The following is a 19173-nucleotide window of genomic DNA, read 5'->3' on the forward strand; positions in this document are numbered from 1 at the left end:
AGAAGAGCTACCACTGCCAACAGTACTTTTGAAAATACACGAGGAGAAGTTGATAGCCCGAAGGGAAGGCAAGTAAATTGAAAATGGCTTTCGCCCACGGAGAAGCGGAGATACTGTTGGTAATTTTCTGCAACTGGGACATGAAAATAGGCGTCCTTGAGGTCTATGGAGACCATCCAGTCCCCTGCTTGGACAGATTGTTGAATTGTGGATAAAGACTCCATCTTGAATTTTTCTTTTTTGATAAAACTGTTCAAGTGAGTTAGATCTATGACCGGCCTCCAGGCCCCGCTCTTTTTCCGGACCATAAACAAAGGAGAGTAGATTCCCATGCCTCGCTGAATGACTGGAACATGGATAATGGCGCCTTGAGCCAACAAAGATTCCACGTAGGCTAGAAGAATTGGCCTTTTTTCGTCTGAAGCCGGGAGAGAGGTGGGGACCCATCTGAGTCTGGGAGATTCCTTGAAGGTCCAAACATGACCTGAGGAGACGGTCTTGATGGTCCAGAAGTCTTGGATCGAGGCCGCCCAGACATGGCGAAAGTGGAAAAGACGAGCCCCCACCTGCCCTGTCTGAGCGGGCCCAACCTCAAAAGGATTTAGTTGGTTCCCTCTCTCCCTTCAAATCACTTTTTGTAGATTTTTTAAAAGAGGATTGTCTTGATTTCCAGGACCTGGAAAATTCACGGCCTGGTCTGTAACTGCGAGCTTCCCTGGCTCGTTCCTGGTACTGTCTCTTTGGAAAAGACCTTCTCTGGGCTTGCAAACGCCGGTCCTGGGGGAGGAACCCCGACTTCCCACCAGTGGCTCGGGTAATAGCCTCATCCAACTTATTGCCGAAAAGGGAGGACCCTTCAAAGGGGATGCGGCACCATACTTGTTTTGAGGCTGGGTCTGCCAGCCAGGGGCGGAGCCAAAGAGCCCGTTTAGCCGTAACAGAAGAAAGCATCACCCGAGCCACCATGCGTATAATGTCGATAGAGGCCTCCCCAAGAAAGGCGGAGGCCAGCCTAAGCTCTTGGATAGGCGAGCTCTTAGCTGTATCTTCAGAGATATTTCTAAGTGTCTCATCTACACTATCTGTCCATATCTCCATTGCTTTGGACATAGCGGCCAGAGCTAGCGCTGGCTTACAGGCCATTCCTGCTGTGAGATACACTCTCTTCAAATCAGCATCAATTCGTCTGTCCAGAACGTCCTTAAAAGACACAGTATCCTCTAAGGGAAGTGTGACATGTTTCACCAGCCTCATGACTGCTGCGTCTACCAATGGCGCTGACTCCAAATGCTTCACCTCTTCTTCATTGAAAGGATAGAGTTTCGAAACCTTTGATAGCATGGAATTTTTCTTCTCCACCTTGCCCCATTCATCTGTGATAATCTCACCTAGCTCAGAGATAAAAGGAAAATTAATCCGTTCCTTCTTTAATTGCTTAAATAATTTTCTTTGTTTGGAAGGAGCAGCCACAGAATCTTCCCAGTTCAGTGTCTCTTTAACAGCTCTGACCAGAGGAGGCAGTAGAGCGAAATCAAAGCCCACACAGGGATCACTTTCATCAGAGTCACTGTCAGATATGGCAGCTGAGGGGTGGCTATGCGCAGAGGATTCCCAAGTATCCTGCAGCTGAGTCTCCCTTCCTGGAGAAAGTGGCGGCTCTGCCGGGGGAGCATAGGACTGGCCCTCAATATTTCTGAGGGACTCCTTAACAACTTTTTCCACCAGGGTTTTAAGTTGTTGATCCGCGTCACCCCTTTCATTGGAAGCCTTGGCGTAGCAAGGGTCGCATAAAGATTTTCCTGCCGGTACAAGAGCTCTGCACCCCCAACAGGCACTAGCTGAGTGACTAGATTGAGTCCTCGAGGAGTGCGATCTTTCTTCACTATGGTGTCCTGATCTTGAGGAGGAACCATAATGTTTAGATTTGGAAGAGGAGTGCCGGTGATGCGACTTGGAGGAGTCGCTCCCTCTATGAGAGCTGCGATGCTGTTCTGACCTGGAAGGGCTGAAAAAGGAACAAGACAAGAAACCACAAGAGACAAGACATCAGGACAGAGCTAACAGATAAATACCCCTCCCCCACCAGACCTTCAGGAGATCATTAGAAATACCTTTTATGAGAGGGCTGGCCACAAACAGGCGGTAAGGAATCCATGTCCTCAGCGATATCCATACGCGCTGAAAAGATGACAAGGGATCAGTGCAAGGGACAGGGAAGGGATAGCCTCCCTATCCCAGAATGCCACTTACCAGTGGATGCAACACAGAGGCAGGGGGAAGTCACCGCAACAGCCCGAAAGCATTCCCAAAGCTTGCAGACAAATTCCACATTTAAATAGCCCGCCCCTGTGACGTCACCGCCGTGCCTGTGGGCATGCGCGAAACAGCGGCAATTTGCCGCTATTGCGCATGCGCGAAACCAAGTCTCGATCTCAACCGCGTTCGCGCATGCGCAGTACGGCTGAAAACGCAAACCCGGAAGTAGAACGGCGGCTGGAACGCGGAAGAACCAGCCGCCATGCCTGCACATACAAACAAACAGAAACAAACGAAGACAGATAATAAAATACAAAAACTGCTGCCATAAAGAACTTTTAGAACCTCTCACCACTCCCACCACGATCGATCACTCGGCCGAAGATAAGGTAAGATGACACCGGACTTTCCAGGGGGCAAAACAGGTCACCTGCTAATAGCTGGCTATCCGACCAATGCGCAGCCTGCCTGCCAGTGGCCAGGACATGGGCTTCTTGACAGCGCCTCTTCCACTGCCCACTCCATACCCTGCTAATAGCTAGGGCTTAGCGGAGTAATGCGACTTTCCAGACCCAGAGTCGCAGACCGGCCGACCTCGATCGTGGGGATGATAAATCTTCAGGTAGAAAGACCACCTCTGGGTCCTTCGGAGGAGGACAAAAAAAGAACACGGCCAGGGGCAGGGAGCAAAGATTTATGGGAGTAGTGTCCTATGGGTAGTGGAGGCGGGACTTAACCCACACGTTGCTGCCATGGAGTCTGTCAGGAAAAATAAAGCAACAGTGTAGAAAAAAAAAATAGTAATTAAAACATTTTGTAGCAAAAAAATACCTCATTATTACATGTAAACAAAAAGTGCCAGAAAAATCCTGATCCTTAAATGGTTAAAGATAAGGGGTCCACAAATATCTAGCCCCTCGGTGAATAGGTAAAAAGTATACAGGACCCCGACTCATTTTAAATATTCACCAGAGTAAGTAAACACACAAACATTTGAAAAATCCTTTTTTTAACCCCTTCAATACCGGGCACTGTCCACCCTTCCTGCCCAAGCCAATTTTCAGTGCTGTGGCTTTTTAAATGACAATTGCCCGGTCATGCAACACTGTACCCAAACAACATTATTTTATCATTTTGTTCCCACACATAGAGCTTTCTTTTGGTGGTATTTGGTCACCGAAAATACCGAACATTTTGAAAAAAAAGTTTTTCTCACTTTCTGTTATAAAATGTAAATGTGTAAGTATTCTCCTTCACTGATGGGCACAACAGAGGTGGCACTGATGGGCACTGATAAGGCAGCACAGATAGGGACTGATAGGCGCACTGATGGGCATTGACTGGCGGCACTGATGGGCACTGAAAGGCGGCACTGATGGGCACTGATAGGTGGCATTGATGGGCACTGATAGATGGCATTGATGGGCACTGATAGATGGCATTGATGGGCACTGATAGATGGCATTGATGGGCATCACTGTTGGATTTTTTCTCTTTTATTGGACAATAAAATACAGCTAGTTTTCACTACTAAAATGCTAAATCTCTTCAAAAATAGCTCATACTTTTAGTAAAAAAAAAAAAAAATGTGAATTGAAAAAAAAGTTTAAAAAACTCTAGCAGGTATTTTAGCGCAGTTCTTAGAGTGGTAGATACCGCTTTGAGAATTGAGCCCACCGTGACTGGACAGTGAAGGAGAAGCATCACACAAATCTCTCTGTGACTCTTCTCTCTCCTCCTATCAGTATGCTCCATGCACTGCACTGGATTGGCTCTATGGGCTGCTTCTCCATCTCCCAACCTGGGCTCTGCTGTACAGGGGACTCAGAGAGACTCTTGCCAAGTTAAATTCAGGTACCTTCACTGCTTGCTTTAAAAATAACTACATTAATAATGTATTTGTGATTCCATAACTGTATTAAAGTGTGCCTTAGATAATTGTACTTGCACATGATTGGATGATTAAAGTGAAGACATCATCACCTGATTCGCTAAACTAAATGAACATTTATTTGCATTCTCTACTCCTCTACTCCTTTAGTAAATCAACCCCAGTGATAGGCTCTCATGAGATCACATGTCTTTGTAAGCCCTGCAATGGTCAATTCCTACTCCAGATAGACTCCAGATAGTCTATAGATAGATTGGTTTGTGTACCCAAAAAGTGAAAAAGGAAGAATGTTGATATTTTTGCTTACTTCAACCAAAATACATAAAATTATGTAAAAAAAAAAAAAAAAAAGGATTAATTAATTGAGTTCTTCTATTAGAGATTTCTCACTTGGTGACTTACCTCTCTGTGTACAGTGGTGGCCATCAGTACCTGAAGAAAAGGAAACAATAACATATCAGATCCACACAAAGCATTCTTCTCTACAAAAAGGAGCTTCAATTGTTCTGTTGGCTTAAAGTCAACTCCCCTCCCGCCATAGTAAGTGCATATATAAGATATACATTATAGTATACAATATAAGAGTATATACTGTATATAGTATATATAGATAGATAACTTTTTTCCTTCTCTGGTATGTTTTTATTTTTAAACAAGTTGCACAATGTTTTGGACCTACAAAAAGAAAATGGATGAGTTATGAAGGTGTTGAGATGTGGGCTCTGTATATGGGTTGTGTCAATTCAGCCTCGATAACGTTCATGCCTAGTAAGCAGGGGTGGGCTCAATGTAGCTCATGGGATGTTTGGCCAACATGTGACAATAATGCTGAATTCAGACCCCATTTAAGTCAATGTAAAATCAATTATTCCCATTTTCAAGGCTAAAATGCAAGCCTGCTTGGGGGATTCCATAAACCTTCCAGGGAAGGTGTACATCTCTAAAATGTATACAAAGTACTAGACAAAACGGAAAAGGTCTGGTGTCCCCAGCAAAACACTTCCATACCAATATATGCAACTAAATACATTATACATATTCCGATAAGCCCCCCGCCTGCAGACCCCCACAACCACCGGGCAAGGTTTGTGGGGATGAGGCCCTTCTCCCCATCAACATGGGGACAAGGTGCTTTGGGGAGGCTACCCCAAAGCACCCTCCCAATGTTAAGGGCATGTGGCCTGGTACGGTTCAGCAGGGGGGTGCTCTCTCGTCCCCCCTCTTTTCCTGTGGCCTGCCAGGTTGCGCGCTTGGATAAGGGTCTGGTGGTATGGATTTTTGGGGGGACCCCCACGCCATTTTTTTTTTTTTACATTTTGGCATGGGGTTCCCCTTAATATCCATACCAGACCTGAAGGGCCTGGTATGGAATTTGGGGGGACCCTCACACATTGTTTTTTTTTTTTTTTACTTAGGGGTTCACCTGTGGGGGAATCTCCATGCTGTTTTTATCAATGAGCTTTTATCTGTATTGCCGAGACCCGAAAATTCATTGTAGCCACAAGTACTTTTAAATGACTTTTTTTCCTTTAGAAATGTAATTTTGCTGTCAGACTGTTCTAAACACAGAAACATGCTCCCCTTTACAGGCATACTATAGACACCCCCCAGGTATGAAATTTATAGGAATATTACACTTTTATTGTTTCCCTTTAAGCATTATTAAAATCACTGCTCCCGAAAAAAACGGCCATTTTTAATTGATACATGTCCCCTGGGGCAGGACCCGGGTCCCCAAACCCTTTTTATGACAATAACTCGCATATAAGCCTTTAAAATGATCACTTTTGATTTTTCATGTTCGTGTCCCATAGACTTTAACGGTGTTCGCACGTTCGAACAAATTTTTTGCATGTTCTGCTGCAAACCATACAGGAGGGTGTTCGGGTCATCCCTAGTCATTACATGTATCATGGTATAAAATGTAGATTGCAAAGTACACAGGCATGAAAAGTACCCCAATGCATTTCGCAAGACCATGCTCGCTTCATCAGGGGTCGATGCATGTGTAGTACATCTGTAGGGGGCATAATGAACCAAACAAGTATCAACACAGAGATAAGTGGGTCCAAAACACATGGCCCTATACTCACCAAAGGCTGGATCAGACTACCAAATGCTGAATACCCAGGGGTGGCAAAAATGAGTCCTTGATGGATGCTAATCATCCATTCACTCCCTTCACGTTTGAGCACTTAACTTTAGCATGGTCTGCCATATACATTGTCTCGCACATTATTATGTTCACTCACATGGTTCATTCAAGCACACACCATTACACATTCATCTTATTTATTTCACTGTCTCCGAGTTTTCAAGTCTATCTAGTTTTGAACAACATTGGTTCATATGTATATATATATATTTTTTTTCAGTATATTGTATACTTTATGGGTTGATTTTTCCTCTGCCTCCTCAGCTCCCGAGCCGGATGCTCATTATTGTCGTCTCTGGGTATTCAGCATTTGGTAGTCTGATCCAGCCTTTGGTGAGTATAGGGCCATGCATTTTGGACCCCACTTATCTCTGTGTTGATACTTAGGCCCCATTCACACCTGAGCATTTTTTAGCTTGCAGCCTGAAGCTACAAAACGCTAGAGGGGAAAAAAAAATCTATTATTCTCAATGGAGATGGTTCACATCTCCACTCCATGTCACCTGAAGCCGAACGCCTGAAGCTCAAACAAGTTCCGGACCTTTTTTTGTCACTCAAATCGAGCAGATTTGGGCATTTTTCTTCTTTTTACATTGGTGACCTTTTGCCCTGCACAAAATTGCGGCAAAACGCCATAAAAAACGCAGCGAAATCGCGGTAAAAACCGCCGCCAAAAACGCAGCAAAATCGCTGTAAATTCTCGTGATTTTCTGCTTGAAAACGCTACGCTCAGGTGTGAATGGGGCCTTAATTGGTTCATTATACCCCCTACAGATGTACTACACACGCATCTACCCCTGATAAAGCAAGCTTGGTCTTGCGAAACGCATTGGGATACTTTTCATGCCTGTGCACTTTTCAATTTACATTTTATACCATGATATGCATAATGACATTTTTTACTGTATGTATCATTTCAGTGGCTTGGCTATAATTCATGTTGTTTATGTTCCCATGACAATTGTAATACATTTTGAGACTGCATTTACTCTGTCAATTGTTGGATAACCGCGTTCACCTCATTTAAATCCCCAGGACGATATACGAAGTACTACTGCAAAAGTGAAATTTGCAAAGAAAAAATATATACTTTCATGCATGCAGAGATCCCCCAAGAATACAAACCAATCCCACGCCATCAATGATGAGAGTCTGGAATGCATTTTGGAGGGTCTCCATGCCATAAAAAACTTGGAACTGGAAAAAAGTAAATTAGCAGCAAATGTTTTATTTTCTGTCACTTTGCTGGGAAAAAAAAAGTATAACCCCCAAATCCATACCTCATACTTTATATATGGTATAGATTTTTACAGGGACTCACACAAAAAACTGTGTATTATCTCCCCTAAAAGCAATACCAGACCCATCTAATCTGGGTATGGATTTATAAGGGGAACGTCATGCAAAAAAAAAAAAAAAGCGTGGGGCCCCCCAAATCCTTTTTTTTTATCTGCTCTGAAAAAAAAAAAGGGCCACTCCCTGCATGTAGCAAAGTTTGAACAAAACAGACAACAGTATCTATTTACAGTAAATATTAAATGGCACAGCCCGCTTTACATTCCACAGCTCCCCATTGCACATTCCAAAGCCCCTTTATATCACACAGCCCCCCTTCTCATTACGCAGCCCCTATTTACATTACACAGACCCTCCATTATATTACACAGACCATTTACATTTACAGTCCCCCTTTTACATTATACACCCCCCCCATTGAATGAAGCAATTAGCCTTTTTATAAAATCAAGATCTTGAGTATCTTCCAGGCAATAGAAGTTAGTTCTGAGGAAGAAGGTCTGACCTTGACACCATAATGTGTTAGAAAGCCCTCACCTTCTACATTTCACTTTATGTATTGGAGAAGTCGTCTTATCATACATTCAGTCTCTGAGGATGTGAAAGCCCCCTGTACCTAGGATGTGATGGCTTTACCTCTTTTGTGAGCATTTCGATAAAAAAGGTTAACAACTGAATGGTGTTAGCAGGTTTTGAACTGGGCTTGTGTGTTCTCTTTTCTCTCTGTTCCTATAGTATCAAAGATAACCTCAGTCAGAAGAGAGCAGCGAGGCCTTGAGTGATTCCTACACACCGTAAGTTCTAAACAGTATTGGAGAAGGAAAACTCTGCAGCCCAGTGTCCCAAATCTGTATCCTTCAATACTTGAGCACTGATATGTTATGTGTATTTAAACTAACTGGTCTGTTGTTACTTGATAAAGACTTCACTCCATTTTTTTAAATATAGGCACCACACTGGCCTTGAGCCAAATTATTGGTACCAAGACAGCCATTGAAAGATTATCAAATTAGAAAAAAAATGGCTTTGAATCAGAGTTCAGCTCTTTAAGAACACATGGGTGTAAACCTTCTAGTCCCGGTGCTTTGTTCACCTTTAATTTGTCCATCTCTGTACCTTATCGCTTTTGAGCCATTGTAGTTTATTTTAGATAGTGGTAATACTGTCTCCATTATGGTCTTGAGTTCCTAATTTTTCTTTGTATACACAGAGCTGAAGAAAGTATTTTATAAAATTGCCTTTGCTTTGGCCCCAGACGCTATGAACTATCTTGTAAGACAACTGCATGCTCAGACTTTCTTTTATATTATTAATATATTTAAATAAATCCGTTTTGTTAGTTTATGTGTTTTCATACAGAATATGTTATTGTATTAAGTTTTCTGGGAACCCGTCAAATTATATATAAGAGAGAATTGTGATGCACCTTTCACATGTTCTAAGTGCAGGATCTCCACCTTCCCTATTGGGTATGTAGATGTTTTAATTAATGAGGAATTGAGCTAGGTCCTCAATATGGTGTCTGCTCTCCTCCATCATTCACTAGGATTATAGACCAGTCCTAAACCTCCCACTCAGGTCTACCCACATCAGTTGACCTGGATCTACTCACCAGCCATCCCATGTTGTTACTTGATAAAGACTTCACTCCATTTTTTTAATATAGGCACCACGCTGGCCTTGAGCCAAATTATTGGTACCAAGACAGCCATTGAAAGACTATAAAATTAGAAAAAAAATGGCTTTGAATCAGAGTTCAGCTCTTTAAGGACACATAGGTGTAAACCTTCTAGTCCCGGTGCTTTGTTCACCTTTAATTTGTCCATCTCTGTACCTTATCGCTTTTGAGCCATTGTGGTTTATTTTAGGTAATGGTAATACTGTCTCCATTATGGTCTTGGGTTCCCCATTTTTTCTTTGTATACACAGAGCTGAAGAAGGTATTTTATAAAATTGCCTTTGCTTTGGCCCCAGACGCTATGAACTATCTTGTAAGACAACTGCATGCTCAGACTTTCTTTTATATTATTAATATATTTAAATAAATCCGTTGGGTTGGTTTATGTGTTTTCATACAGAATATGTTATTGTATTAAGTTTTCTGGGAAACCGTCAAATTATATATAAGAGAGAATGGTGATGCACCTTTCACATGTTCTAAGTGCAGGATCTCCACCTTCCTTATTGGGTATGTAGATGTTTTAATTAATGAGGAATTGAGCTAGGTCCTCAATATGGTGTCTGCTCTCCTCCATCATTCACTATGATTATAAACCAGTCCTAAACCTCCCACTCAGGTCTACCCACATCAGTTGACCTGGATCTACTCACCAGCCATCCCATGAGGAACACACAGCAGGACCAGGAGGAAGAGAAGAGACTTCCAGCTTCTCATTGTTGGAATCCCCCTTTCTTTATCGATCCTTCATGAACACAAACTTCTCCCAACAATGGTTTGTTTCACAAGTGCGATGTCAGCTTTGCTGCGGTGCTTATATAACGTTTCTCCACAGAAGGAAAACACATAAAATGCTTCTGGGTACACATTCCTTATATGTAAAATTTTACTTCCTTATAGTTGGCTATTTTTACAACAAACCTTTTTTTTTATTGAATAACTGAACACTCCTTGAGACTTCAAGTTAAATAACATACATATTTTCAGTAAATGACCTTTTTCTTTATTGTAAGGTGCAGTTAATGAATGGGAATCGCCATATATTATATACGCAGTATGCAGTATGAGCATAAATTCAAACTTTATTTTTACAGTTAAGCTCTTCAATGCATTAATACTATAACCCCAGATATTTATTGCAGAATGAATGATGAGTAGCCTGGCTATCCACAGATTACACAGCCCAACAAAAGAGAAACATTCTTGCTGCCTTGATTTTTAGACCTGTCCTTGGGGTTATTTGAGGTACTGATTCAGAAAATTTCATTGGATGGGCTGCATCAGCTCCAGTTTCTTAGATATGGTCAAATGTATATATATTATGTTAAGACTGTGAAGAGACTTCCTGGCCAGCAGAATTCAATGCTCACTGCTGGCAGCTATAGCTCAAATCTTAATCGATCTCCCAGGTGAACTGGCCAAGATTTGATCAATATATGGCCAGATTTAGTGTTAGCCCTTGTACACACGGTCGGAGAATCCGTTGGAATGTGTCCTGTACCGTTTTGTCAGATAATCGGACTGTGTGTGGTCTGCATTGGACTGATTCTGTTGGAATATCCGTCGGACCCGATTTTCCAACTTGTTGGAAATATTTTCTGACCAACTGGTTCGATCGGACATACTCCGATCATGTGTAGAGAATTTTGATCGGACCAAGTGCCACGCATGCTCAGATCAAATTCCTACATCAAAGCTATTGGCTACTAGCCTGAACTTAGTCCCATCGTAACGAAATTACGTTATCACAATCTGAGTGATCGGATTTTTCGACAACTTAGTCCGACCATGTGTATGCAACAGTTTCGGACAAAATCCGACAGAGAAAATCCGACGGACAAAATCTGACGGATTTGGTTGGCAGAATGTCTGACCGTGTGTACAAGGGCAAACACTTTTCTTTTTTTTTTTTTTTTTTATAAATATTTTTATTTAGTTTTTACAGTACTGTGTATAAGTCAATTGACAAGTATAAAGTACAAATTCTACACTTTTTTTAAAGCAGAAGTAAACCCATCGATCTAACAGTTTGAAAAAACATGGTATGCCGGAAATGTTAACTGTCACATTGGCTGTGCTCTCAACCAAACTGTCAAACCATCCAATGGCCGGTGTCATAACTGATCACATGTGCAGCTTCAGGGCAGTTAAAGATTAAAGGAAGGCCAAGATAGCAGCTTCCTTGGCTGAAAACGATAGGAGGGTTTACTTCTACTTTAAGGCTGGGTTCACACTGCTGCAGGGGGGAGATCCGGATGTGATTCGCACCGCACTGCAGTGCAAATCACGTCGGATCTCTGTAGCGATGCGAGTTCAGCCATACAGATAGTATGGCTGAATTCGCATCACTCCTGCAGCAAACTCGCACAGGACCCTTTTTTTGGTCCGCAGCAGAATCGGATCGCATGGGGGTTCACACCATGCGATCCGATTCCTGTGCGAGTGTGCAGATCGCACTGCGATATGCGGACGGATCTGGGGGTGTCATTAACATTGCATTGACACTCCCAGCCATTCGCATAGGGCAGTGTGAACTGCCGGCGGGAGGTATGCGATGCGGGTAAACGCCGCGGATTCGCGGCGTTCCCGCATCGCTGTGGTGTGAACCCAGCCTAAATGTGAACATGTTTCTTTCATACTGAGTAAAGAGTGAAAAGTATTATCTCAAAAACTAGAGCTGATAAAGAAAAAAAAAGTGTAATTCCTGGAATCAGGGGGTCATACAGTACATACCCAGGGACAGGTCTAACATATGAGGCACCAAATTGTGTGTTGGCCATTTGTCAGATGTCTGTGATAGTGAGCCCGTGTGGATCGCCGAACTTGGGGGTTCCCCAGGGAGTCTCACCATGCCTCTTCACTAGGGCCCTTGATGGTGGGGATGGACTTACAGCAGGCTGTAACCAGGTTGAGGCCCCTAGATATGCCCAGCTGTGGAGCCCGCCCGTGTTTACAGATTACAAAATGCAAGAGATATAAGGAAATCCAGGAATAAACGGAAGTCAGGGTGGGTGGCAGGCAAGCACAGCCAGAACACAGGAAGTCAAACACTGAATATACGTAATAGCAGGCAAACGGAAGCTCAGAGAGCAAGGACGTTGCTTAGGCAATGTGGGCTGCACTGAACATGTCTTGTATAGGCTAAATTTGAAAAGGTATTTGGGATTTTTAAGGTGCTAAGTTAGAAAATGTATTCAAGCAATAAAAACAGACATACAAAAAATAAATATTGATATTACGGTACTGATACATGTGCTGAATGATTTCATTTCTACATGTTTTGCCTTGATAATTGGCTTCTTCAGGAGATTTAATTGATATCAGGCATAATGAGAACTACATCATTTTTTGAGAAATAGGACAATCAACAGTCACAGCAACATCAAAGATGTACAAATACAAATTTAATAAGTTAAAAAGACATTCATTGATTGGAAAAATGCATAACACCAAAGCCATGAACGGTCACAATAATTACCTGAATGTTAAAACCTATTTGCATATGAATTGAAGCTCCAGACTCATGGGAATATGAACAATCATATCCTCCGGAAAAGCCATAGAGGGGGATGTGTCTAGAGTACAGCTACTGGTAATGGTCCAAAAAACGAAAGGGTGGAGTTATGAGGAGAATTAGACAATGGGGCAACAAACAATCCCCAATCAGATTTAAACCAGAAAGGGTTAATTACAGGCTTGAAAGTTGATTATTCACCTCCAATTCCACAAAGGAATGGATAAAGGCGATGAAAGAGAAAAGATGAACTCATTTCTGAACTTTCAAAAAGTCAGATTATGACCCCTGAATCTGAAAGATAATAAACCCAATCAATATTAAATTCCAATAGCCAAAGAGACAGCAAAGGTACTATTCAACAATGGTAAAGGTACCTTTGGTCAGAAATTCACAGACAAATCTCTCTCCTTCCCATGCTGGACCACAATTGAGAACCAAAAAAAATGGACTGTTTATATACCCCCCCCTCCACCCTCGAGTTAAATGGCCACTTTGGCACCAAAATCTGAGGGTGAGGACGCTCAGTGACCGTCAAATAGCGCAACCGAGGTTGCACCGGAAATTATGTCAGTACGGCGAGAACGCCAACCAGAAGTGATACTCAAAAGATGGTGGCAAACTGGAAGAGATGTAAAAACATTGAACCTGGAAGTGTCACCACAAAATCAGACAACCACTGTCGGAAATGACGTAAGGATTTATACAACATCCGTACCTAATGAATAACAATTGGCAAGTCGAATAAGGACACCTAAACCAAGAATAGATAGCATATCACAATTGGATGTAGCCTAAATAAAATAAAGGCAACCCTACTAAGAGGGACAAGGGTCAGGTAGACCGCTTTGGCGCCACCTAGTGGAATCCAAAGGGATTGCACCAAAAATGATGAGCATCCCTATGACTAACACATCCGAAAATATCCCCATGATAAGGATTAAGAAATATATGATGTTTAAAAATAAACATTCAATATATTGTCTACCAACAAGGGACAACAATTAAAAGACCAAGAAAAACTGGAATTTTAACAAATAGAAGAATATTATTTTAACCATTAAATTGACATACGAACCATCAGAATGACATACGAACATAATGCCGGTCACCAGTCGAAATTACAAAAAACACAATTGTCAATTAACAATTGGAAACGTTATAGATATCAAGGAAGGTTTTTTGTGGAAGTTATGTGGCAAGGGGTCCGTTACAGATACGGCACCCCATCCCAAAAATTGGTTACAACAAAAGCAATGATTTAGAAAGGTGAGGGGATTATCACGGTGCCTCAAAAAAAGTTGACAAACAATGTAGTTTAAAAACGCAAATTCATTATACAAAGTTTATTAATTCATGAACAAATATCACAGAATAACATAATACATAAATTAGAATAATATAAGGGTTTAGCTCTCTCCTTTGTCCAGGTAGCACAGAATTTGTGATGTATCGGGCCAGAGTGGTAGTGGCCTTAATGTGCTATCCGGTCAATTCTTCCCTACATGTTTCTCCATAAAAATGGCTTCCTCAGGGGAAATAAGGTATGACCATTAAAGAGAAACAACAATTCTAGAAGGAAAAAGAAAAAGAAAGAACAAAAAACATATTGTAAATATGATAAAATTCATTAAAGGGCTATAATGACACATTATATAGAAAAATGGACGACCATCCAACACATATGCACAGCAGAACCATCTAAACCCAACCCCACAAGGTACATCAACACCACACACGTAAGGCCGAATACCCACAGGGGTAGGAGGAAGAGGACCACCTACTGAGCTGCGCGGGACCCCCCCCCCAGACTACGTGGGACCTCTCTTTTAGCCCTTTTTGTGGCACAGCCTGCAGCGGAGGATGTGAGTCATCCGGAGACTGGCTTCACTGAGCGTGTATCCTGGAAAGGCATGTAAGTATACACCAGGCTGCTCTTTACTCCCTCTAGTGGCGGACACTAGGTAAGAAATATAACTACTCACATGAAGAAATCCATAATATATGATTTATATAGGATTAACTTCTCTTACCTGTCCCCGCAGGAACTGCTGAAAACAGACAGTTTCCAATCTTCACCCATCGCGGTGGGTAGCGTTGTGCCAACCTTCAGGATTTTTTGGGTTCCTTCTCAGAGGAACCTCTTACCTGGACCTTGTAAAAGACTCTGCCAGAAACTTTCGTGCCACTGTTTTAATAGTACACCAAGTCTGATTTTCCCAGAGCCCAGTCTTCCAAAGGAGAGGACTTACAGGCAAAACCTTGTTTCTTCGGATGACGAGGCCCGGGTACCATATCATCTTGGGAGTCAAATATCGGCCCGAGATATGGATCCGGTTATCATAGCCATTAGACCCCTGCAGGGACCTGCATAGAGCTTTCTTCATAGCACATGTTTTACGTGACCAACCACCTTAGACACTGGCGAAAAAACTGAGGTGCCTCCCATATGGGAGGGGTTATATAGGGGAGGGATTCTCCTTAATTGGGGTTAGCCAGTGTCCAATCACCGAAGGTGCCTATATAACCCACTATGTAATGAAGCTTCTGTGTCCTGTGATGTATGATCAAGAAATACATTTATTTATTTACTCCCGAAATTAGTTTTTAATTATTTTGTTTCATTAAAAAATGCATTCGTCCAAAAATACAAAATAATTAAGGTGGAATCTGTTGTCTGTGTCTGTCGAATGTTCTAAGAGGATTCGACACAGCAGCTAAACTGTACGACGGCCGCAATCGTACATTTCCAGTCAAATGTTCCGCCTACAAGCTATAGTAGAATTCTAATGTTGTATGACACTAGTAATAATTATATTTATTATTATTACTAGTCAACCAACATTAGAATCCTTCTATAGCCTATGGGCAAAGCATTTGACCATAAATGTGCGCTCGCGGCGACTGCTTAGTGGAATATTTATGTCAAATCTTTTCTCTTAATAATCTTGGACTCATAGAGTTAGGTTAGGCACATTCAACCTTTTTTGCTATTGTCTCTATAATGGTGAATCTTTTCACTCTATGTAGAATAAGGTGAGGCACATTCGGCCACAGGTTCCATGGACACAGATCGCTATTGTCAGCATCATGTCGAATCTCCTATCTATATCCAACTGTTGTCACAACAAAAAAGAAAATAAAGCATTTGTTTATGTCGGATCTTTCGGTTTTCTGATTCCGAACGTTCGTTATGGTTTGTTAAACCGATAATGAAAATACCTGAAATTCGGATGAAAATGCATTTGGATGAAAATGAATGCACATGTTTACTGGAAAGAGGTTTATGTGTATAGTTCTGTTGTCATATAAAAAAAAGGTACAAATTTAAAACGAAACCTATTGGTACATACTGGGAGAAGTGATGAGTAAAACCACACAAAATTAAATTTGCTGGGGAAGCCACGTGACCCCCGTGGTGCAGCGTGTAGGGAAGGGGCCAGTCTGAGGTCACGCCATAGTGCGCACCACACAAGGATTGTGGTAAACTAATAATATGGTGGATGGCTACCTGTGGCCCCAAGGAGTATGTTTTTTTATGCAGTTTACAGTCTGGTGCACTCACAGCACCAGAGAAATGTAAGTGTGTTTTGGAAAGTAGACACCCCAAGGTATTTGCTAAGAGCATGGTGAGTATTTGGCAGCTCTTTTGAGAAAGACATTTTTTTTTTTCATTTTTCAAAACTTTGTGACAAAAAGCGAGATCTACAAAATAGTCATCATGCCTCTCAAATAGCTTGGAATATTGTCTACTTTCCAAAATAGGATCATTTGGGGGGGGGGTTGTGCTATCTTGTCATTTCATGGCCTCCGAAACTGTGATAGGTAGTGGGGCGTGAAATCAAAAACTTACGCCCTTAGAAATCCTGAAGGTGGTGCTTGGTTTTCAGGGTCCTGTACGCAGCTAGACTCCCAAAAAGTCCCACACGTGTTGTATCTTCGTACTCAGGAGAAGCATCAGAATGTATTTGGGGGTGTAATTTCAAATGATGGCATGTGTGAGCAATATATCATATGGTGACAACTTTGTGTAATTTTTTATTTTCAATCACTTGTGACAAAAAAATTAAATAATCAATGGGCTCAACATGCCTCTCAGCAATTTCCTTGGGGTGTCTGCTTTCCAAAATGTGGTCATATGGGGAGGTTTTCTACTGCCCTGCCATTTTAGCACCTCAATAAATGAGATAGGCAGTCATAAACTAAAAGCTGTGTAAATTCCAGAAAATCTACCATAGTTTGCAGATGCTATAACTTTTGCGCAATCCAATAAATATGTCCTTTATTGTTTTTGTTTTTTTTTTCCATAAAGATTTTATTGAAGAATACAAAGTTAACAGGAACAGGTCATCACAAATGAACAGGTACACAGCATGAGGTTAGCCGTACAAAAGAAAAAAAAAAAAACACGGTGGAGGAGGAGCCAACAGGATCCTCCTGAAGGTACCAGGCAAAAGAATAGGCTTAAAGACTGTTCCAATCACTATATCGGCACTACGTTAAGTCTAACTATGATAGCTTCACAGCTGCGGGAGGGGAACAACTCGGGTGGCTACCCGCGCCCGCCCGAGATACCCCAGAGTAGATAACCGGGCATAAGGCTAGGGCAAAACTAGGCGTCAAAAACCGGGCAGTAGTCGTGCCAGCAGGGGAGGGGTAATGGGGTAAGGAGGGGGGGAGGGGGGGGGGCAAGGATGGGAGGGAAAAAGAAGGGGGGAGAGGGGGGAGAGGGAAAGCAAAAAGAGGAGAGGGAAAGAGGGGGGAAAGGAGGGGGGGCGAGGGAGAAGAAAAGGAGAGGAGGAGGGGGCGTGGCCCTCTGCCCCAGGGGCCCAGGGGGAATAGTGAACAAGTGGCAGGGATCCAAGTGAGGGTCAGCCTTCAATCAGGAGGAACGTGTTGTTTAAATTCAGGAGTAGTAGTGAAGTGAGACCAACAGGCCCACGTACAGGAGTATTTCTCGAATCTCTCTTGGGAGATGTGGATCAACTCTTCCATGCCAGCAATCCTGGAAATGGTCGCGAACCATTCGGCCAAAGAAGGGGCACGGGCGGTCCGCCAATGCCTGGGAACACACAACCTTGCAGCGTTAACCATATGCATGGCCAGGGATTTAAAATAGGCTCTCAGAGAGAGGGAGGTGTGATGGAGGAGAAATTGTGCCGGAGTGTAATCAAGATCGAAAGTGGTAACGGCTAAAATGAGTCTGTGAACTTCCCTCCAAAAGGGTTGGATGTTTGGACACGCCCACCAAATATGGAGCATTGTCCCAACATCAGCGTTGCATCTCCAACAGACATTCGGAGTAGTAGGGGAGAATTTATGAAGGCGGGAGGGGGTTCTATACCATCTGGTTAGAATTTTGTAACCGTTCTCCTGGATGGCAACATTCAGCGAACCGCCGTGAGCGTATTCATGGACTCTAGTCCATTCCGTCGGTGTTAGAGGAGTCAGCAAATCCCTGTGCCAGGAGGATTGCGAAGGGGAAAGGGTCAGGACACCCGGGTCCGAGATGAGGGCATATAGGAGGGAGACAAGGTGTTTTTGGGGCATCTTACGGTTGCATAAGTCTTCAAACGGGGTGAGTGGTCTTATCCAGTCTTCCAAGGGGGCCCGGGTAGAGAGGAAATGGCGAACCTGACGGTACGTCCAAAACGAGAAGGAAGAAGCATTCGGGAGGCTACGAAGAGTGTCTAAGGAGGCGATTTTACCCCCCGGGAAAAAGTGGAGGGCCAGGACATCCTCAAAGGGCCAGTCCTGTCGAAGAAAGGTGGGTGAATTTCCAGGAGGAAAGTCAGGATTGGATCCAGTGTGGTTAAGGGGCCTGGGGACGGCGCAATAGGAGCGGAGGCGGAAGTTTTTCTGCATAGCATCAAAGAAGTGTGGATAAATGGGTGTGCGGCAAGAGATTGGGGCCATTGTTTCGGGAGCAACCAGGGGAGGAGATGAATAGGAACAGGAGAGAAGGCGTTTTCTAGAGAGACCCACAATTTGTCCAGAGAGTGGATATTCCAGTCCGCTATCCTAGTAAGGTGGCAGGCGACGTAGTACTTGTATAGGTCCGGGAGGGCAATCCCCCCTTTAGATTTGGGCAGCGTGAGTCTGGAATACTTGATCCTCGGGGGGAGTCTCTCCACAGAAAGGACGAGCAGACCTTCCGATAGAAGGAAAAGAAACTGCAGGGCAAGGCCATAGGGATGGTCTGGATCAGATATAAGAAACGAGGCAAGACGATCATTTTAAGTAAGGCCGCTCGTCCGAACCAAGACACGTTGAGGTGGTTCCAGTCTTTAAGATAGGTTTGGGTGTGGGCCAGAGCCGCGTGGAAGTTAAGGGAATAAAGGTCAGAAAGGTGGTGAGGGATTTTGATGCCCAGGTACGAGATA

The 19173-nt window shown here is 43.0% G+C and overlaps 1 protein-coding gene across 2 annotated transcripts in view; it reads right to left on the bottom strand.

Moving 5' to 3' along the window:
- LOC144000364 (uromodulin-like) overlaps positions 1-10085 on the bottom strand; it is a 100373-nt gene extending 90288 nt beyond the window's left edge. For both annotated transcript variants that reach the window (XM_077494159.1, XM_077494158.1), the window contains exons 1-2: positions 9930-10085; positions 4550-4579 (exon numbers count right to left, since the gene is read on the bottom strand). In XM_077494159.1, coding sequence (XP_077350285.1) covers positions 4550-4579; positions 9930-9993 — 94 coding nt within the window. In that variant the 5' untranslated portion in view covers positions 9994-10085. The remainder of the gene's footprint in view (positions 1-4549; positions 4580-9929) is intronic.
- Positions 10086-19173: the final 9088 nt, after the last annotated feature.

This window comes from Lithobates pipiens, unplaced genomic scaffold (genome assembly GCF_037356315.1).
Source record: "Lithobates pipiens isolate NorthernLeopardFrog02 unplaced genomic scaffold, aLitPip1_a1.2 Scaffold_22, whole genome shotgun sequence".
Lineage (NCBI taxonomy): Eukaryota > Metazoa > Chordata > Amphibia > Anura > Ranidae > Lithobates > Lithobates pipiens.